Source organism: Diplotaxodon limnothrissa, linkage group LG19, assembly GCF_057381915.1.
Source record: "Diplotaxodon limnothrissa isolate DT_005_m linkage group LG19, D_limnothrissa_male_GT1.1, whole genome shotgun sequence".
NCBI lineage: Eukaryota > Metazoa > Chordata > Actinopteri > Cichliformes > Cichlidae > Diplotaxodon > Diplotaxodon limnothrissa.
Genome location: NC_140614.1, coordinates 23,635,423 through 23,657,296, shown reverse-complemented (window position 1 = coordinate 23,657,296; position 21,874 = coordinate 23,635,423). Strand labels below are relative to the sequence as shown.

The window sequence follows — 21,874 nt, the reverse complement described above, 5'->3', positions numbered from 1 at the left end:
AATTTTTTTATTTGTCCACCGGGTGGCGCCCTTGCTTCACATTTGACCTCTGCTGGAAAACAGCGGGCTGCTTGGACAGACCTGCCGGAAATGACGCCTCTTTTCCGGCGTGCAGCAGCGGCTTCGCCCGCAGTAAGGATGCGCTTTCAATTTTCCACAAACACCATTTCAGCATTTTGGTTTAATTTTTATTATTTAAATAACAAAAAGACAAAGACAATGCTTTACGTTTTGGTAATTCGAATTCAAAATGGACCATATCCATCCAAACCAAGGCCTGGGGAGTAAAAACGTAAAATAAAACCACCATTTCTGGCATTCTTCTAGCTGGTTGTTGTTCAGGATGAGCCCATGCACTGTCTTGTATGCTGGTCATCCTGTACCATATTTCACTGCCAAGAAAAGTTTTCACTTCAAGCTTTCAAACATCATCGCTCACAAGTGCGAGTTCTTCTGAAAAGGATGCGAGTCTCAAAACAGAAAAAGGGTCCTGCTTGAAATGACAATTTGCTACAACTTAGCTATTTATATCTGAATAAAAGAGTTTTTAGCATTCCAAAGTCACTAAAAACAGAATAGCCAGACTGGTTTCAATTTTCTCTTTCCTTTCCAAGCCATTTTGAAGAAGCTGTTTTTTGTTTGTTTTGTTTTTTTTGTTTTAAATATGTGTAGGTGTCTGAAATTGTATATTCATATTCTACTTTAGAAAACTCAATTTTTGGCTTTAATTTTAAAGTTGAAGGAAAACTGAGACAAAGAGCTGCAGAAAAAATAAGCTTCAGGATAGACTCTGCTCACTGTCCCCACCATCTGGTTGCAGAAGGTTCCAACTCCGATCTACATGTCAAGTCTACTATTAAATCACATCTCCAGATTTCCAAGAATGTGCAACAATACTGTCATATCACAGCAACACTAACTTCAGTAACATGTACATAAAAGTGCAAGTGCACATCTACTCATCTTTTTTCAAGAGAATCACGTAGATCAAATCCACAACAAGCTTCTAAATACACATTTAATTTTCCTTTAATTTTTTTTTTTTTTTTTTTTTTTTAAAGCCACCATGTTTTTATTGAAATGTTAGAAGACATTTAACGGACTTCAGCTTAGTGTCAAAAGTGTTCAAAACCAAGAAAACAAAACAATCCATTAAAAACACTGCAATAAGTATCAAGTATGACCACAAACACTGTCAAATAAATAAATGCGCCTCCTCTGATGTAAAATACACTATTTCCTCTTATAAATTAAGGCGGAATGCAGTTTATTTTCACTGCCCCTTAAACGCACTTGCACCTTTCATGCAAACCAAACTAGACTGCCAACATAACTACACAGTAACGTCAATAGAAAATTTTAATATATTTTTTAAAAAAACCCAAAATGACAGTCGATGACTATAACAAATGTCTATTACCTGCACTGAGCAAGTCATGAAATATTGCACAAAGTTAAGGATCCTGACACAATAATAACAACATGGAGATACTAAATCAAGATGCACAATAAGACCAAAGTTTCAAGCTCACAATGTGAGCATTCCTTTATGATGGGCCAGACAATTTTAACTATATTCTCAAGTGTCAGCTGAATTATTGCTGGGGAGGGAGAAAAACAGTTTTAAAACAGAATCTGAAAAATTTTGAACAAGTTTTGTAGCCAAGTATATTCTTAGAAATACATCTCCAAGTGTTATGCTTTTTAACTCCTGCTGAGCTTGAATCAGAACAACTGCAGCACCGATGCTAACGGCATTTTTAAAGAAACATACACAAAGGTGGACATAGTTCTTTTCTAACTGGGTGAGTCTTTTACTAATAGGTGAACAAAGCCATGTGGTAAAAAGTAATCTCCATTAAAGATCAAAGCAGTGCGTTTGGTTTTAAAAGCCTAAATCTTTGACACTTCTAGTTAAAATATGGAAACTAGCTTGTGTACAATCACTAGTTTCATTAGATACCTACACTGACAAGTGGACAATTTAGTGTGAATACAAAACTAACAGCCAGATATTAAAAGCAGCTTCATACAGCCAGATGTCTATTGATGATACTGAAATCGGATTAACTACAGGCAGCAAAACTATCAGCAGTGCCAACAGACTGATTCAGTTTGCTGTTCTTCTGCAGTTAAACTTGTGTCATGTTTCAAAAATCATTGTGGAAAACATCTAACAGATGCTTACTTGCCTTAAAATATCGGTTTTGTTTAAGTAGCATCAAATCCTCTCAACCTACATTGGTCCATAAGTTGTTAACATCTCAAAAGTGTAAAAGCTTCCAGTGAAGAAACTTTTGCTTGATAAGTGTTAGGAGCGCTCTAAATTTGCTACCGAGGGAAATAAAACAAAACTGAAAAACAATTCTAAAAGGGTAAATAAAATAAAAAAATCAAACAAACAAACCAAACAAAACTTGCAGCAAAACAAAACAAAATTTAATGGTTTATGTTCAAAGGGAAACAAGCAAAACAAAAGAAAGGAAGAAAATTAAATCTAAACTGAAATCCATAACAAAGGCCATTCGAGATAAGCACTCGTTAAAACAAGTTTGTAACTTAATACGGTAACAAAACTGTATGAATCTACAAAGAAATATAATCAAAAGAAAATAAACTCAAAAGGAAAAGGAAAAAAACAAAACAAAAATCAACAGATCAGCAAACAGCTAGTGGCATTGCTCTCAGTAAGAATCAGTATTATGTGTAAATAATTAGTACCTCATCAAAAGAACAAAAGAAAAAAATTAATAACTAGAGCTCAGCTGATACCTGTAAATCTCAGCTTAATCACAGAGGTTTTAAGTATCTGCAGATTATGGTGAACAAAAAAAAAAAAAAAACCCAAACATTGGCCAATGAGAATCCAGTATCAGTTGGGCTCCAAAATATTTATCTTGAACATCTGCTTAGAAAAACTCTTGCGAGGTTATCAGTATCTCTCCCTGCCTTTGGTCCATTTTAATTTGTGACTCACTGACTGGGGTTCATTTGCAACTCGCATCAAACAACTTATAATTAAAGACACTTTACATATGGATAACAAAACAAACATTTCCCTTCTAGGGCTCACTGTTTCTTTTAAGAACTCTTAAACCTGCCTGGAAGGTATACAGAAGTAATAGATTACCATCAAAAAGACTGATATACAGAGCAACCTAAAGCTGGCTGGCTAAAAGTGCTATGCTCTTAGACTGACTTGTAGTAGTGAGTAGTTAAAAGGTCTACTGGATGTCCACTGTATGATCGTTTAAGGCATCTATTTCTACTTGTGATGAGGAACCAGGACAGAGCACTGCTCTTCCGCAGTAAAACTGTCTCATTAAAAGGGGGAGGGCAGTCTTTAACCCTATCTTTACACCAAATCATTCATTGAAAAGTTCACACTTGGGATCTTTTACAATGTTCTGATTTGTTTGTTTTTAGTGCACTGCTAAGAATCATTGGTTTGCCTCCTTTATGCAGTTCCTACAGCTTTACATGCAACACATATAGACAGGATTTTAGTTTTTGAGATAAGTTTCACAAAAAAATGTTGGTGGTAATTTGGGATTTTAGCCTCTCCATCCACTCCAAATTAAAATTGAGTGTCCTTGAACCCCAAACAAACAACAATGGAGAAAAGAAAAGAAAACCTTAGACACTTTTGAGACAATTACAAAGGTGCAGAAGAGTGAACATGTCACTTAACTCTGAATATGATGAAACTGAAACTGGTGTGTCTAACATTGAAAACTTAAGCTTTCTGCAATAAAAGCCTGACATGGGTTACTTCCCGCTTTCTTCTACACCTGATTGTCCGGCTTATTCTACTTGTGGCCCTTGCTGGTCTTAAAGGACACTTGCAGTATCTTGTCTCCAAGCCGGTAGCCATTCAGGCTGGCGATGGCCATGGCGGCCTCCTCGTAGTTTGTCATGGTAACGAAGCCGAAGCCTTTGCACTTGTTGGTGTTGAAATCTCGGATGACCTTGACATTCGTCACGGCACCAAAGGGACCGAACATCTGCCACAGGATGCTCTCGTCTGCGTCCTGGCCTAGGTTGTATATAAAGATGCACCAGCCAGAGGTGGAGTTTCCAGGGACACTGACGCTTCCCATGCTGCTCATGTGATCGACACCCATGGGAGAAAACCTGAAAGTGAGAGTATTTAGCATACTTGCTGTTACTAAGAATGATAACGTGACTGATTATTGTTTTTTTTTCTTAGATAATCAATGAAATATAAAAATGGTAGCATTTCAAGCATCAGCACCATTCAGTTTATATGTATGTAGCTCTTCCCTCACCTAAACCGCTGTGCCTGGTGGTGTAAGGGTCCTCCAAAGCGTCGGGATTGGTTGTGGTAGAGCTGAGAGAGGAGCTGTGTGTTCTTCACCTGGTTTGGGTTGGCTGCAAATTTTACTGTGATTGGCTCCGAGGCTCCTGGTGGCTTTTGACCATTTAGGTTTTTGACAGCCTCCTCCGCTTCTGCACGCTTGTCAAAACGGATAAAAGCCACTCCACGGGATGAACCTAGGTTTGAGAGAGCAGCTGTAACCACCTACTCCGATACAAGCCGCATGAACTGCATTTAGCTACGTAGCAGTAACTGATATCACTTTGTAAAAACAAACTGTTTATTTAATTTCAACAAAATTTTTGGAAAAAAAAAGCAAGGAAGCCATTCACCTTGCGTACCTGTACCTTGATCAACAAGTACCCGGGAATTTATGATATGCCCGTAACGTGAGAACATGTCCTCCACGTCCTTCTGGGCCATGTTCTTGGGAAGTCCGCTGATGTACAGGTTAGCATCCTTTATTGTGTCCGAGCTGGGCCGTGCATATGACACCTGACGACAGGAAGCAACAAACGCCTGATTAAAACTCTGATATGCATGCAGAAATTGAAAAAGAATTGCCAAAGTAAAACATCTAAACAGTAGTTTGATTGAACAGAGATTAATATAGCAGTGGTTTGGTCATATTTATACATCTTTTTATTCAGCTGAACACTGCTGTGTCTGTCCATCAGAAAGCAACATTTTGGATTAAAAAACTACAAAATAATCTGGTTGTTTTAGACATCAAGTTTTTGGTCTGAGTAAAAAAAATAAATAAAACAAAAATGGGTGAGGGGGAGGATCAGAAGCAACAGAACATTACAGTGATAAAAAAGAAATCAAATTGATCATTTTGAAAATTAAATACATTTAATACACTTACTGTGACAGAATGTGTCAAATAAAATAAGTTGAATTAAAGTCAAACACCAGAGACTTATAAGATAGGGCAGTAAGTGAGCGTTAAAAGCAGTATTTCTTTCCTCGGGCTGACATGTACTAGCTAGATAGCGGACAGCACAAGAGCCACAGCAAAGTTAAATGACATAACATCTTTGCTTTGAGAATTGTAGAACACCTTATTGCACGTTACCTTGATAGTTTTGGACTGTAGCCTTAGTCCATTCAGTGTACTGATAGCTCTTTCTGCATCACTAGGGTTAAGATAGTTAACAAATCCGTACCCTAAACTGTGGCCTAGAGAAAAAAAAGGAAAACAATAAAATAAAACAAAAAAACGTTTTATAGTTCAAAAAAATCTGCAAACAAATAAATATTAAAAATAAAAACAAATCTCAAACATTGCATGCTAGAATAAACAATTAAACAGGGCTGGGCTGGTTGGAATCAATAAAACAAGGCTATGATAATCAAAAATGTTCAGGAAACTACTTCCCAGCGTGGGCAGGAAATAAATTTGGGAGATCTCTCAAATAAAAGTTACAGAATCACTGAGGGCAGAAAACAGGCCATTAATAAACAGCGTCCAAATAAATAAAATTATTATAAGACAAATCTCCACCTCGACATGGTCTGGCAATGCCACAGCATGTATTTTTGGCCAAGTCTAACAGGAATCCTTTTCTATTTAATCCAAGATCTTGTTTGGATCTGATCTGACATGATTTATTGCTTCAAAACTTTGCATACCTGCAACTTTGTCTCTTATTAGCTTGGCAGACTCCACCTCCCCAATGCTGCTGAAGAGGCTCCGCAGCTCATCCTGCGTCATGTTCTGAGGGAGGTAGTTCACGATCAGGTTGGTCTTGGCATCCTTCCCCTCATCCCCTCCCATGTGGTCTTCATAACCGTTCGACATGTCATACACCTCCTGCAAGTCAGCCAGGTGGGCCGAAAACACAAAACAAGGTAAGCACGTTGGGTAGAACAGAACTGCTGCTGAAACCGATTTAATTACTTACAGAAGACGGTCATTTGGAAGTTTACCCCAGGCCGTTAACTGCAAGTACGTGACCTGTAGTAACCTTTAGATTTTGAACTATTTATTAAACAAAATGATGCAGTAAAAATTAGTAATAATAGTGGGCATACTGGACAGTTTTGATAGTTACTAGAATTAAAGAAAAAAAAAAAAGGTTTGCACCAAATGAACAAAAAGCTCCTGTACAAGATCCAGATGCCTCCTTTTCAACTATACGGTTAATAAGAAAAGGAGGTCACGCCAAGTAAAATCTGATTATTGTAGTCAACACGGTAATCTTAGTTATCCATCACTTATCCATCTACCGGACTTAAAACATGTGTCTTTTTCAGAAGATTTATTTGAAGTTTAATTATCCATCATTCAAAGTCCATGACTCTTATAACGTGGCAATTTTTGACCATAAAGCCTGTCACCTAAAGAGAAATAGTGGTCCCTGTTTGCCTAAAGCAAACTTGTCTCAGGTGATCTGCATGGCAGCCACAGGCTGAGTGACAGCACACAGCAGACCAGGTTCCCACAAGAGAGTATGAAAAGAAATGTGATTTTTCTTGTTTGTTTCTGTAATCATCGGAAGCCGAAACTGTAATAGAAAGCAAATGCCAAATACCTACCAAACAACTTTTCAACTTTCCTGTGTGTGATTCACTTTATATCCCAGTCTGTCAAGTACAGTAGAGACACCAATTGTTAGGTGCAAAAGAGACTTTGAATTCACACTTTAGTTCCCTTAACTTCATTAATCCTGGGACTTTCTGGTCAAAAAGGCCAAGACCATTCATACTGCTTGTAAGTGTCTAGAAAGGATAGTAAATACTGGAATACAATTAAGTCATAATCCCAAATATATTAGACAAAGATGTGAATGGATGTAAACTTTACCTATGTCAAAGCAGTGATTTACACTAAGCTAACATGAATATGCACATTTTAAAAACATAACAAAGCTGGTACCTAACGTTAATCCTCATGATTATGTCTAACACGAATTATCTGCAATGTGGTCTTATGACACATTTGATAGGACTAACATTATTTTAGATGACTAGAAAATGTCTTAAAATTATTTTTTTAAAATACCAATTCAATTGTTGTTTTCACAGCCCGCACTACAGAATACACTAGTTGAAGACTGAAATGCGATTGGGCCAAGAGTCAATATTTCAGCTACATAATATTGTTTGTGTGTCTGGCTGATAACTTTTGATTATTTGCTTGAATTGCAGTGTGCCTTTTGGATTTTTATTATCTTTTACAAACTTGTTACGCTGTTACTATATAACAGCCAACTTGCTTTAAGTTGTAATTGATGCCATTAATATGTTGTACACTGACCATACTGCCAAACAATATGGTCAGATACTACAGTACTCACTGAAATGAAAGCTGGCATTCGTACTCACTTTCATATACTTAATGTGTCCTCGACGAACTGCCATGAAGACACTTCACTGCTCCTGAAGCTACGCGGAGAAAAAACAAATATCAAACAACGTCAGGGCAACTCAACAAGCAAATAACATGCAATAATAATACTAAGTGCAATAATCCTTTCTGTCATCGTTGTATTTTTACTCAGTTGTATATAGTATTTGTATTTGTATTCTATTTTTATCTTATTGTATATTTATTTTATTTTATTCTACTGTATATAGTATTTTATTTTATTCTATTCTGTACAGTTGTGTACTGTATTTATTCTTATTGTATTCTAATTTTTGCCTCATAACTTTTGCACTGTCCACTTCCTGCTGTGACAAAACAAATTTCCCACGTGTGGGACTAATAAAGGTTATCTTATCTTATCTTAAACCTACAATCTGATCAAGATGACATTAAGATGCAGCACATCTTATAATACAGAACCTTGTATTGGACTAGGGCTGAACGATTATGGAAAATAATCTAATTGCGATTTTTTGCCCCAATATTGCGATTGCGATGCGATATGCGATTATTTTTTAAGGTCTTTGTCTTCTGTATTATTAAACAAAGACAAGCAATACATCATATAGTATGGCCAATACTATATTACATTAATTTTAAACTGTTCTTTCCTGGAAGACAGACCTCTGTTATGATGACATGAGGTGATGCATGAATTGATGACTGACATTTTTATTTAACTTCTTCAATCACAACAGTATATTTGAACATACACAGTTTATTTTTAGCTTACAAACATCTGAGCATAAAGTGCTGACAAGGAACCCTGGTGTAAACATTAAAATGAAAGTCAGTACAATGTGCAGATTGCAGAAATATACATAAAAAAAAATCAGTGGCTTTACCACACTCAGTTTTTCGACATCTGTGAACTACTAGACAGTCATTCAATTAAAAAATAATATTAAATAAATAAAACTAATAAATAAAAAATACACACATCTTACTGATCTCTGCAGTCAGTAACATTACACATAAAGTGCAAACATAATAGCAATTGTATAAACACACACACAAACACGCCTTTAAAATTTAAAGGCGTGAAATTGGACGGTCTAGTTCTGATTAGCGTCACCGCTGTCTCGGTGGAGTTTAATAAACTCGGCCGTCTGCTTCTTGCTATCTAAAATATAACCAGACACTGGCGTAAATTCTCGACTGTCTCATACTTCTGTTTAATAAGTTTTCTGTTTGACGTTTAGTCAGCTGTGTGAAAACCAAGGAGGAACCCACCCGGGGGATTAATAAAGTTTTATTTTATCTAATCTAATAACTTTAATCTCAGCCAAACCGATTTACTCACGAACAAACAAAACACTGAAAAAAGCCCAACAATAACATTTTTAGGTTGTCTAAGTGACTTATATATTACGTTTAACCCGAGCAGCGAAACTCCGCGGTGATCTGAAAATGATGTGCCGGGAGTTGTGCCGTTCTCGGCCGCATCAGTAACCCTCGAGCTCCCGGCTAGCTGTCGAGCTGGTGGGTAGCAGACGCCTCTGAAAACGTCGAAGCACTTTTGCAAATATGGGATATCTTGATAAACCGAGCAGATATTTGATGTTTACACAACTACTTTCTCGCCTGAAAATATGTTAAAAGTTTATTTTGTGACCCAGAAAGATTAGTATGAGTAATTTTAAAACTTAGTAGCGGCCGCCATTGCTGGAAACTGGAGTTTGGCTGGGCCGCGCTATGAATTCTGGGATATGGTAGTAATTTGGACAGCCTTCGGCGCGTCGCTGTGACGTAATCGGTCTACAAATGCGGCCTCAGGAGGATGCAGCCCATGAATTTGGACATGTCCAGAGTATAATCGCAGCCTTTGCGGTTAGAAAATTGCACTTGATCATGTCGCGATATTATCGCAAATGCGATATATCGTTCAGCCCTATATTGGACATTAAAGCTCTACAAATTCCTTGAAAAATCATGCTACCAGATTGTCTATAATGCTTTAAAGGAGGCAGCTCTCCCAGCTTAAATGCTCTCCTGTTTACTTTGTTTCTCACATGGGGCGCCTATGAATGAAGTCACAAACTGGACTGGTATGCACATTGTGTAAAGAGACCATAAAAAGTGCAATTAATTTTACATTAAATGCATCTCTCTCTCTCATATCTATCTATCTATATGATAGATATAGTTTAGCAGTAAAGTTATTCTTAGTTAGTGTATTGTCTGTCTTGTCTTAATGTTGGTTTAAAATGGAGCACTGTAACAAAAAATAATTTCCCCCAGGGATCAATAAAGTATTCTGATTCTGATTGATTAAACATTGGGTCTCACAAAATGGGCATACATGGAGGTCACCAGCCAATCCCACTCTTATCTCCTGTGAAACACATCTTTTATAGGAAACGGATAGATAACTTTTGGATCAAATTTTATTTTCCTAACATAACCTCCAAATAAAACCAAACTATTGTGAGAACAGAAATGGTTTGTTGACTCTGCAAAGACAGGGGTAAGGGAATACAAAAAAAAAACAACAACTATTCACCACATAACAACTTAAAGAGTCCAGACAAGCCGAACTGCCGTGCAAGATAAATCGTTTTAGAGCAGTTGCTGAATATTAACTGTTAAAGCATGGAAAGTTTCAATTAAAGACGCTCTTACATCTTTTCAATGAACACAAGTAATCCTGATGAAAAACTGGGCTAGCGCACTAGTATTTTTTTTTTCCATATTATCCAGTCGGATATGGAGCGGAGCTGATGTAGCAGCAGCGTTAGATCAGAATTTGAATGTGCAATATTTGAATGAACAGCTTCCAAGAACAAGGGAACTGCGAGCTACTGTGCTCACTATTTAACGCGGCTAAAATAAAAAAAAAAAAAGCACTATTGAGAAATCTTAGATTAATTTCTACAGTGACTCCGCTTTAATACTGCACTTTTGTTTTAAACACACGGGTGAACAACACATCGACTCGCGAGCTCAAAATCTAAATCGGAAACGTGCACGGGCCCGGCTAGCAAAATTTTATAGCATTAGCAAACTAGTGAGCTGCATACTCCACGCTTTTCTGTGCTTACAATGATTACGATGACAAATGTGTACATCGGGATTAGCAAACAGAAGGTAAATTTCTTATTCTAACTTAAATGTTATAAGGGTCCGTAATAGGTCGCAATGTGAAAAGTAAAGTGACACCGACGCCGGATAGCTAACACAAAGCACCGCTGCCCCATTTTTGAGAGCGTCACATGAATGCTTTTCTGTCCCTGTGCCGAAACCCCAGCGGCCTGCTAACAGGCCACAGAGGCTAACGCTAGCCAACAGCTATACAGGCCGCGAAAGCGGCATGGCAGTCATTTGCCTTTGACAAACCTTTGCACGTCGAAATATCGAAGCAAAGGCTAGACGACTCCGTGGAAGCATTTGTTACCATGAAAGCTCTTACCAGCTTTTAAGTGGTGCTTTTTGCTGTTTCTGCTCCCTTCGCCTATTTCTTTTCTTCTTGGCAACGTCCACTTCCCTCCAAGTCGGCCTCACGTAACGAAGGAACCCAGAACGAAGCTAAGTGACGGAAACAGCCACGCCCCCTCACGGATCTGAAAGACGAGCTGTTAAATCGGCACGCCTCTGCAGGAGACGACGGCGGGATCCGCATCCAGTATGGCTAGTTCGATCAAAGCTAAAAATATTTCCTCTGTAGATATGATTAATTTGAATAAACTCCGGACCCCATGAAAGGCATGCTGCAACACATAAAAACACAAATACTCTAGAGATGAAGAGATTACCGAGGAGTATGCGAAAAAAGAAATATTATATTACTATTTTGAAAATAAACTAAAATAATTTAGATTTTTTTCCTATACTATTTGAGATTTAATCTCAAAATAATATTTCACGATTTATCTCGAAATTTCGACTTAATTCTAAATTCAGCAATAATTATAACAACAACAACATCAACAATGATAATAAACATCAATCCTTCCAATTTTGTAATTATATTTATCTATGTTTTTTATTATTTATTATATTTTTATTAATAATATTATCATTAAAACATCTTTGTAAGGAGGTAACGTGTATTTTTATTTTCCATTTTTAACCCTTTAAAATAAATACTTGACATTAGGGAGTCTTATTGGCTTATAAACCTTATAACCTTCCCACAAAAACTGACCCCAAGCCGTAATGAAAAATTGCTACAGGCAGATATTTTCTTGGGCCCTAAAACACAGCATCTCATATTCTCTCTCTCTCTCTCTCTCACACACACACACACACACACACACACACACACACACACACACACAAACTATTACAGTATGAGTACAAAAACACAAGCTACTCATCCATCAGAACTTCATGTTTTGTGCTAATTTCCAGCGCTGCTCACATCCAAAGTCCTAGCACTACACTCACACTGCCCTCTCCTCCCCTTCTTTTTTTGAGCATTTTGAGCATTTTTCTTTGCTTGCTTAACATAATTTAAAATGACTCTCACCTGGCTTACTATACTGGAAAACCAAATTGTTTATTTTGACAGGTTCGGACATTTCAGACAAATGACTGGGAGTATAGGATTAAGAAGTACAAGTAACTAAATTCCCAGCATGCAAATCCAACATAAAAACTTTTCAGAAAAGTTGCCCTTTTTTACTTAGTGGAGTTTGAAATAGCTAATCATTTGCAGCAAAAAGTAAATTAGTAAGGAAAATCTATACAGTATTAAAAAAAAAATACATGACATTACATTCCTGTGTCAGGTGACCTCAATAGATCACATGATAGGATCTCACAGTGGTTCAGCCGAAACATCTGGTGGTAATGATCCACACCTTTTTTCACACCTTGGCTCACATGATGAGGCACTTGATAAATAAGGGATAACCAAGCTTCTTTGATCAGAGGGCATTATTGTTAAAGGCACGTCTATATAAAATAGAAAATAAAATAATAATTTGGCTTTCCAACAATGGCATCATTAGGTTTATTTTTCATCTACATCAAATGGACAAACCCCAGGTTTTGGCAAAGGGTGAATATTTCTCTGGGTCTTAAGGAAAACGAAAAATAGTTTGTTGGTTGACTTGTTGAAAAATATTATTATATCTTAAAAGTCCATGTCACAATTTAGTGACCATAGGGATAGGGATCACATGTGAATATCAGTGCAGAGAAGCTTAAATTGCTAAATGCAATGTAAAGTATACAATTAGTTTCCACTTCATTTATATTTCTTTTATAAAGTAATTCTGTATGCACCACTTTCAGTCTAATAACAAAACATTATTACACAGGCAGTGATGGAATTCTCCACATACAGTAATGCACTGACAATCAAGATACAAACTTACCACAATTCAACCACACACACTCAACACAAATATTGCTTGAGAGAGCTATAGCAGAAATGTGCCAGCCCTCTGTAGGCCAAAAAAAGTCTGACAGTAACTCATATTGATCAAACCTAATTTAGGATATATCTCTAAGCCCTTTGCCCCATCTTTGCCTACATTTTGTCAGGCCAGAAGTCCACACAGGCCAGTTCTGCAGTATGTTTACATAATTACATAAGTTCTTTAGGGATTATTAAAGTATTCTGATTCTAATGTTTATTGCAAAAAACTGTCAGTCTTTTGGTGACAGACAATCCAGTGATAACAATAGACATCTGTACATGTATTACACAAAACGACTTTCTCCAGTTTTACATGTTTCATAGTGTACCGGCAAATGACTCAATAGTTTTGACATTTGAACTATATCTATTCAAAGTGTAGTGATCTTCCATCCATTAGAGCATCTTTAGTTTTTCTCCAGTACTTGGTACCTCGTAGATCTATTTGTTCTCATGAGCTGTTTCACCATCACAAACAACCCAATCTGCAGGAGAAGAAAGAAAAAGAGCAGGATTTTGGTTATTGGCAAATAATCACCTTCTGCAGCCTGTGTTAAACATGTGTAAGAATTTATGATTCAAAGCTCAATCTAACACCACTAAATGAAGTAAAACCATTTATAAATTGCATGATGCAGAAGATGTTTAGGTGGATTCATCATTGTAACAGATGAGCTTTTATGTTGTTAACCACCTTAGTTAACATGTGTGATGTAGAGAAAATGGAGTGTGAAAAGTTTAAATATTCATTAAAATGTGACACATTTTAAAGATTTTAATAAAAAACTATCAAATTATTGTTCATGTTTTTAACGACTGCTTTAAACAACATTTTTATTTTGCCAATGGAATAAATAACACTATATGTCAAATGGACTTCCACACAGGCAGTGATAATGGTGCGCAGTGAAATGTTATTTCCAATGTCACAAGCTTAGGACCTGAAAGTTGTTGAGCTTTACTCGGCATCCAGCTGGCAGCACATCTTTGTAAACAGTCCTTAATGTTAAAAGGTTGCTACTAATTGAGTTGGATTTTAGATTTTTTTGTTTGACAAAATAGGTCAATTCAATATGTCAGTCCAGGCTTTGGAAATTTTGTTGTGCATTTGTCTATTTTCTGACATCATACTGGTTATTAATCTCTTTTTCTCTTCCAAGGCATGTGGAAGAAAGATGGCCACCCTTCCCTGAGCCTGGCCTGCTGGAGGTTTCTTCCTGTTAAAAGGGAGTCTTTCCTTCCCACTGTCGCCAAAGTACTTGCTCATAGGGGGTCATATGATTGTTCGGTTTTTCTCTGTATGTATTATTATAGTGTCTCCCTTACAATATAAACCACCTTGAGGTGACTGTTGTTGTGATTTGGCGCTGTATAAATAAAATTGAATTTACATATTAGATATTGTGCTAAATATTTGGCCAAACTAAAATTAAAGATAAGATTAAAGCTTGCTCTCATGATAACAGTCTCCCAGTGTTTCATTTTTCTTTCAGGTGTGCATTTTATATGCAATGTATACACAATATGCAGTTCAGAAATGTTTAAAGTCTTTCAAACCTCCACCACATAAACTAATAGGGAGCTCCACATGTCCATTTTCAGCGCAAACTGTATGACCTTCGACAGCTCCTCTTGGCAGCCCTGAAAGATTGAGTCAATGAACAAGAAAATCAGAGAATCATATGGGTCTAATCAAACCTTCATGAAGAAGCTTGATGAATTTATCAGGATGCACATGTCTACCTGTGTGTAAATTTGCCATGGCTGGTAAACAGTGCCATTACAAGTGGGGAAAGTAACGTTGCAGCAACTGTAAGGAAACCTGAGCCCTCCACTTTTATTAAACCAGGTGGTTTCCAGCCAGTCCGTGTAGTTCTTCACACCACAACATTTGAGCTAACGGAGACCAAAAAAAATCACCACAAGTTAGTAAAAGACAGTGGAAACTGTCAAAATGTACATATATTATATTTGATTGACATGAGTATGAACAGGATTTGTTTTTTATTAGAATTTCTTAATATATCATGTATTATATCTGACCATAATACATTTGTCCATGTATTATGGACAACTTACTTTAAGCCTGATTTTTCTGGATGAGGTAAAGCAGATCAGGGCTGAAAATTATAGCACTTTATAGGCATCTTATGGGACGCTTTCAGTCAATACCTAAATATCCTCTTGAGTGAAAATTTCCATTAAGGAAAGATTATATATTTTGATTTTTAAAACATCATCTATTTAGAAGATATAGCTGTTGTTTTAGTATTACTGCTGCACAAGCTACACAAGTTTTACAACAACAACAACAAAAAAAAAAAGCTTTTGTAGGGATTCATAGTCATGTCCATGTGACATATTAAAGTACAAACCTCCTCTTGCATAGCATCCACAGATCGAGAATTGGAGTCCTCGCTGCTGCCGGTGTAGTTCTCAAACACTCCACTGAAGGGAGCCATCTCTGTATCCAGCTAAAGAAAAAGTTGGAAGAGACAAGGAGCAAAAACACATATGCCTCTTTATCCCAAGAATAATCTTCTTTTATCATGAAAGCACAATTGTCCAATGCTTATTAATTTTTAAGTAATCTTACATACCGTCACTGAGTGGAAATAAGCCAGTGCTGAAGCCGTACTTTTCACACAAAAGACCACAACTAGGAGGTAAACAAACTGGAGAAGAAAACACTTTTTTATGTAAACTCCAAACACTACATACACATAGAGATAATCACAGTCACAAACAGACTGACAGCCTCACCAGTCCCTGTAGACAGATGGAATCCTTGAGGCTCACCCAGGAGCCGAGGCATCCGGTGACCAATAGCAACGCAGCACTAGTGACTATGACCAAAACTGTCAGGGTCATGTAGGACTCTGAAAAAAAGCGGCTATTCTCTCCATACTTTATCAGCAGGTAAACTCCATTCAGCCACACCAGTATCCCCACTGCCTGATAAATTAGAATAAGAAATTATAAAAGTTATATTTACACATGCTATATACAGCTTCATGGGTTATCACCACAGATAACCACACATCTTTTCTTTATGACAATAACTTAGTAAGAGGTCTCCTGTTTTGCCAAGCCATCTTTGCTAAGCTCAATATCTGCCAACTCTTCTGGTTTCATCGTACACACAACAACGTGTCCAAAGAGAATAACTCTTTCTTTTACAAGATACTTTGTTCAAACCTATTTTCACCTGGAAGCTTTCTAACCTAGCAGCTACAGAAGTGTTACTACACCAGTTGGGCTACATGCCTCACATCATAGTTCTTGGAATTCAGCTGGCAACCTTCCACCCACTGATGCATTGCTGTTGGCTTACCCTAGCTGTTATAACTGTGCGTTAATTTAATTCAACACTGTTTCAAGAAAATCACAGAGGTATGATCAAATTTAAAAAATAACTCACAGCAGTTATACATGTTCCTTATTCTTTTGTCTAGGAAATTCAGAGGAAAATTCAAATATGAATGGCTTAAAATGAATTATTTGAAGAACGAGGAGAGCATTGGTTCTTTCTACTGTTCTCAGGTGTGTAGCTTGTTTTTTATGTTACTAACTTTGTTAAAAAACTCATACAGTTACCACAGAACTAATCATAGGTTTGCACTGTGTAACAATAAAATAAAATAAAATAAAGGGAAGTAAACATGGACTGTTAAAATGTACAAATACGTTTTTTAACAGGCATGATTATAAAAAGAAATATAATAATAAATCTTCCACTCTCCCTTACTCTGATTTTTCTGTAGTTCCTGTTTCTCACATGACCTTCTCTGTCGCGTGACATGTGACTCGGCACTAAGGTTTACATGTAAAATCGCAAACAACATCTTTTATATCAGTAGCTTTTTTTTAAAATACTGTATTTACTATTTTAAACAGAAGAAAGAATCAACACTTGGCAAAAGTAAAAACCCTATTAATCACTCTAATAAAGTTAATTTTGGTAATATGATTGGAAGGAGAATACAAGATAATACAGTAAAAACTGTAGCAAGGCTGAAAAAGTCTCACCTACCAACATTAGTTGAGAAGTCAACTGAAGTGCTGTTTTTAAACAGTTTGTTCTCGGATCACTCATTTTCAGAGTAGCCTATATAAGCCGAGAGAAGAGAGTGCGCAGTAATCGACGCCAGGTGCGGATGCGTTAAAGCAAAGATGACATAATGATAAATGAATCGCGAAGCCTCTGTGGGTCTATGCAAAGTAAGGACAATCTATCTGATAAAATGACGTGCGCCTGGAAGCACCTTAGTTAGAACGTAGACTAGTTAAACTTCCCTTCCGCACTGACCAAAGATCAACTTCCCGTAAGAACGCGGAAACCTCTTTATTGTAAAAACGTAATAGAAGCTCCACTAAGCCTCCAGCAAATATTTTGTGGTTGTTTAACTTATGGTGGAATCACCAGTTCAGTCACACACTCCAAGTAAGAAATCCTGCACAAGACCTCACACGCTGTGCATTTGCTTTTGTAACGCTTGGTGTATTTCACCTCCGTATATCTGCACTCACCTGTGTCGCAAATGGAAAACGTTACTTTTTCGAGCAGACCCCTACCTTCCCTTTGCAATCCTAGTTTACGTCAACACTGCCCTCTTGTGAATTTAAGCGAAATTACGACAAAGTGAGAGTTAATTTTTGATTGTGTCACAGTGCACGATCAGTGATTGGTGAGTAGGTCTAACTCAAACAACTAGTAAAAATTGTAAAAGTATTTTTTACAGCTACAAATGCAGGCATATTCTGCAAACATTTCCTCACCACCCTGGATTGGAAAAGAAAATAGATGCACTTGTATCTGCATACAATTTCATTTTATGCACTTACATTTTTGCCTCAAATTTGTAAAATTAAATTTTGACTGAACATTGTGATGAATGATAATGCACTATGTCTTTATTTAACGCCAAAAATATGCTTATATCTGCAAGACTAACATAGTGCCTGCAAATTTATGAATTTATATGAGCGCTAATCTGGGTTTTTGGTGATGAAATTATTTTCTGTGTTTAAAGTATTTCTGATCTATTAAACAGTTGTAAGTCAGAGTGTGAATGAGGATGGTGATGGGAGTCATGGTGGAACTGCTGGAACATGTTGGACATACTTTTAGCATGATCAGCAATCTTACAGGTCATGTTACATTGTAAACGTAACATGACCTTTAATATTATTATTACTATTATCATTATTATATTTAAACAGCCACCTTTGTCAGGAAATGTGAACAGAACATAACTTGGTGTAAGAATTTTTAAAATCCCTATTTCAAAATTCAGACAAAATTCATGTAATACAATCAATCAACCTAAATCTGTAATTTGTACTTAGTGAGGTTACAGTCAGCAAAACACTCTCCAGTATCTACAGCCTGTATATCACTGATGATTAAAGATGAACTTTTCTTAAACTGGTAAAACTGGCAATCATTCAAAACAAAACCCATACAGTCAAACCAATATCGTGTTTGCACGAGGAGAGAAAATTTGTGTGTGAAATGCAAAGTGAAATAATTATTCAGCTTTGTTACATTAGTGACCTGATGAACCTGTTAAAAACCAAAATCACAGAAAACTCGTATAACATCAGACTGTTCACACCCTACATAAGATCAGTGATACTTGAGTTTTTGTTGCATCTTAATAAGAAATAACTTTGAATTGAAAGCACACAAGCATTATGCTTTGAAATGGGTCAAATATTATAAGATCATCCAAGTTATTCCAAGGATTTTTACTGTATTTCCTAACATAGAAAATTAATTTGTTATTGTAATTTTTTTCTTAAATTTTTAGAAACCTCACAGAAAAAGATTTATCAGATTCACTAAGTCTAGATTTTGATGGTTATAACTGTATTGCTTGTAAATCTTTCACAAGCATTAAAAAGAAATGTCTGAGTCTTCTGTGTGAGGCTGTGGAGTTTTATTTATTTATTTTTATTATTTTATTGGGAATCCTAAACCAATCAGTGAAAAGAAATAGTGTGACATTTAGATTGCCACATCTTTTATATCTGTTGATATTTGATAGTGGAAAATGTTTTTGTTTTCAGTTATAATAACTGAAATGTGTACTCGAGTAAGAATTGTTTAATTTTGTACTGATTAAATGGGAACATAAAATTAGTTATGTGGTGTCTTTAATTCTTCAAAATATCTTTCTATAAATTACACTTCAGAAATATAGTAAATAATGATTATTATTGCTTGCTTAAAGTCTTTGAGCACTCATCAGCTCTGTGTTCAGTGGTCTGTGTCAGAGTTTCTTTCAGCAGCTGCAGTCAGTTCCTGCTGCAACAGCTTAGTATATTCGCAGTTTAACTGAAGGAGGTTTTTGTATGACTACAAATCACTGTGTGAACACCCATGCACTGTTTATTTGATGAGCACTCTGACAGTAGTAAACTGCTGCATCTTCAGCCTGAACTTCGCTGATGGTCAGAGCAGCATCAATACCATTCCCTTTTCCGCTGAATCGAGCTGGAACTCCACCACTGGATGGTTTGTTTATACCATTGTAAATAAGAAGTTTTGGTGCTTGTCCAGGTTTTTGTTGATACCAGTGTACTCTGCTACCTCCATCTGTCCAGGTTTGAACTTTTGGATTGGTGTTGCAGGTCAGAGTGACAGTGTTTCCAGGAGTAAATGTTTCTACTGGAGGTTGAGTCACAGTCACCTGACCGCTGCATCCTGCAGACAAAAACAAATCATTCATTTATCAGCAGAAATCAATGAGAGAAAAAGCAGCACATCATGGTTGAAATGTTGCTGAGTGAATGAACCTGTAAAACAGCAGCAGGTCAGCGTCCAGATGAGGATGGTGATGAGAGTCATGGTGGTTGTGCTTTCTGCTGTGTTGACTGACAGATGTGAGTCCTGCAGTGTTGAAGTCACAGGACTATAAACCTTCTCAGTTCTCTGGAGGATCAGCTGATGATGCAAAGCCTCCTCTCTATGGAAATCATTTCTCTGCTCTCAACACACTGAAGGCAACGTAGGCACAAAGTCAGAAGAATAATTGATTGAATTAATACCATTAATAATTTTATGCCATAGAGAAAAACATATTTGGAAACATATTTATGTATTTTTAACACCTGGATTAAAATGGCACTCTGGTCTGTATGCTTATTTTTGATTTTGATATCATAAATACAATATACCTGTATAACGTTCTTAAGTATATTGTCATAGTTTCACAATTCATGCTTTTTGAGGCATTTCTGGTTGCTGTTTTAAACAGTGTTTTGTGTGTTTTAAAAAATTTATATGTGTAATGTGAAAATTCCGTTTTGTCATTCAGTTCTTAATACTCAAAATACAGTAATGACAATTATGATTCAAATTCATTAAATAATTTTAAGTCACTTTAGTCAAATCATCTTCTGCATTTAATCAGGTGTACTGTGATGTTTTACTTGAAAAAAAGGTTCATTTTCAGTGGTTAGAGGTTTGTTCAGAGTGCAGGAGGTTTTTGTACGGCCACTTAATGAGTTTGTATCACTGTGGAACACTTTTGGTGGAGGAACCAAACTCATCGTTGGCTGTAAGTACCAGAAATTCGTAATTTTTGATAAACATAGTATTTATTAAGCATTTAAATCAATCTATTAAACAGAACTTTGATTAAATTCAATGATTATTATTAATGTCATGGCAACATTTTGGAAGAAACTTTTCTTAAATCAATATTCATTCGGTCTTTTAAGGAACTGAACTTACAGAAAACAAATTTTGATGGTTTTTTGGGTTCGTTTCACTTTAAATATTATCTGGTTACAATAATAAAATCTGTGATAGTGACGTTTTAGCTGACTTTGATTTGAAATGTATTTTTACTCAGGAATTATAAAATAAAAACAAATATTGAATTATGTTTTGTCGACTTATATTAGAAAAAAGAAATTAACTCAGTATATTTAGATCAATTTTGTGTTCATGGTTGATCAATTTTAAATGAAGTTTAAAGGAAGTGAAAGAAACAGATGTGAAGTTTTAACTGTATTCTCATGAGTGCTTTAGCTTTGTCAGTTTCAAATAAGAAAATTATCACAGGGTCAAGTTATTAACTGTAAAACATCATGAAATAATAAAGGTTTGATCAATAATCACTAAATATATATTTATTCCTATGTTTGTACATTTGTATCTCTTTTTTTGGTTATCTTCAACCTTTTCTCCTCCAGCGGGTGTGGTGAGACCCACCCTCACTGTCCTCCCTCCATCCAAAGAGGAAGACAAACAGAGTAGTGCCACTGTGGTGTGTTTGGCCACCGGGGGCTTCCCCTCAAACTGGAATTTGGGCTGGAAGGTGGGGAGCACCAGCACATCCTCAGGGGTTTCAACCAGCCTGGAGGTCTTGGGGACAGACGGCCGCTACAGCTGGAGCAGCACCCTGAGCCTCTCTGCAGACCAGTGGAGGAAGGCGGGCTCAGTGAGCTGTGAGGCCAGTCTGAGTGGACAGAGCCCCGTCACTCAAAGCCTGGACCCTGACCACTGCTCAGAGTAGAGCTTCAGCAACACTTCCTGTCTGCATATGATGTGTTTTATATTTTGATGAAGCTACATGTTTCTGCTGTTGCGATATTTCTGCAAACATTTGACTTTCTAATGATGTGCATGCTAAGTTTATCAGCTAATATTATCCATGTCGACTTTAAAAAAGGGTGTAATAAAAGTAAAAATCACAAAATAAAATCACAGCTTAAGAAAAATCACTTTTGTTTTGTTCTTGGGGAGAAGCTTTTAAAGGCTTATTTGTGTGCAAAGTCAGCGATT

The 21,874-nt window shown here is 36.5% G+C and overlaps 4 protein-coding genes across 8 annotated transcripts in view; 1 reads left to right on the top strand and 3 right to left on the bottom strand.

Moving 5' to 3' along the window:
• LOC146612227 (immunoglobulin lambda-1 light chain-like) overlaps positions 1 to 21,874 on the bottom strand; it is a 111,340-nt gene that overhangs the window by 16,373 nt on the left and 73,093 nt on the right. The window lies entirely within an intron of this gene.
• Positions 1 to 21,874, top strand: part of LOC146612234 (immunoglobulin lambda-1 light chain-like) — a 54,881-nt gene that overhangs the window by 14,781 nt on the left and 18,226 nt on the right. The gene's annotated exons all lie outside the window — the stretch shown is intronic.
• Positions 2,646 to 11,226, bottom strand: elavl1a (ELAV like RNA binding protein 1a). 5 transcript variants are annotated; one of them, XM_085343676.1, is made up of 7 exons: positions 11,122 to 11,226; positions 7,670 to 7,729; positions 5,975 to 6,167; positions 5,418 to 5,521; positions 4,672 to 4,834; positions 4,290 to 4,515; positions 2,646 to 4,134 (listed from the first exon to the last, which is right to left on the bottom strand). In XM_085343676.1, the coding sequence occupies exons 2-7, from the start codon at positions 7,703 to 7,705 to the stop codon at positions 3,810 to 3,812; spliced, it is 1,047 nt and encodes a 348-aa protein (XP_085199802.1). In that variant the 5' UTR covers positions 7,706 to 7,729; positions 11,122 to 11,226; the 3' UTR covers positions 2,646 to 3,809. The 5 variants fall into 5 exon arrangements, with proteins under 5 accessions (XP_085199802.1, XP_085199803.1, XP_085199804.1 ...); XM_085343677.1 differs by having other exon boundaries at positions 4,681 to 4,834; XM_085343678.1 differs by having other exon boundaries at positions 5,975 to 6,155.
• On the bottom strand, positions 13,485 to 17,173 carry tspan37 (tetraspanin 37). The gene is made up of 7 exons (XM_085343682.1): positions 17,111 to 17,173; positions 15,841 to 16,032; positions 15,678 to 15,752; positions 15,453 to 15,551; positions 14,821 to 14,973; positions 14,635 to 14,718; positions 13,485 to 13,562 (listed from the first exon to the last, which is right to left on the bottom strand). The coding sequence occupies exons 1-7, from the start codon at positions 17,171 to 17,173 to the stop codon at positions 13,485 to 13,487; spliced, it is 744 nt and encodes a 247-aa protein (XP_085199808.1).

Coding starts and splice junctions, on each gene's coding strand:
- elavl1a (XM_085343676.1), bottom strand. CDS start 7,705: ATGGCAGTTCGTCGAGGACACATTAAGTATATGAAA. Junction 6,168..7,669: donor GACACATTAAGTATATGAAA/GTGAGTACGAAT, acceptor TCGGCCCACCTG/GCTGACTTGCAGGAGGTGTA. Junction 4,516..4,671: donor TCAAGGTACAGGTACGCAAG/GTGAATGGCTTC, acceptor TCTCAAACCTAG/GTTCATCCCGTGGAGTGGCT.
- tspan37 (XM_085343682.1), bottom strand. CDS start 17,173: ATGAGTGATCCGAGAACAAACTGTTTAAAAACAGCACTTCAGTTGACT. Junction 15,753..15,840: donor CCATCTGTCTACAGGGACTG/GTGAGGCTGTCA, acceptor TTTCTTCTCCAG/TTTGTTTACCTCCTAGTTGT. Junction 15,552..15,677: donor CTTATTTCCACTCAGTGACG/GTATGTAAGATT, acceptor CTTTTTCTTTAG/CTGGATACAGAGATGGCTCC.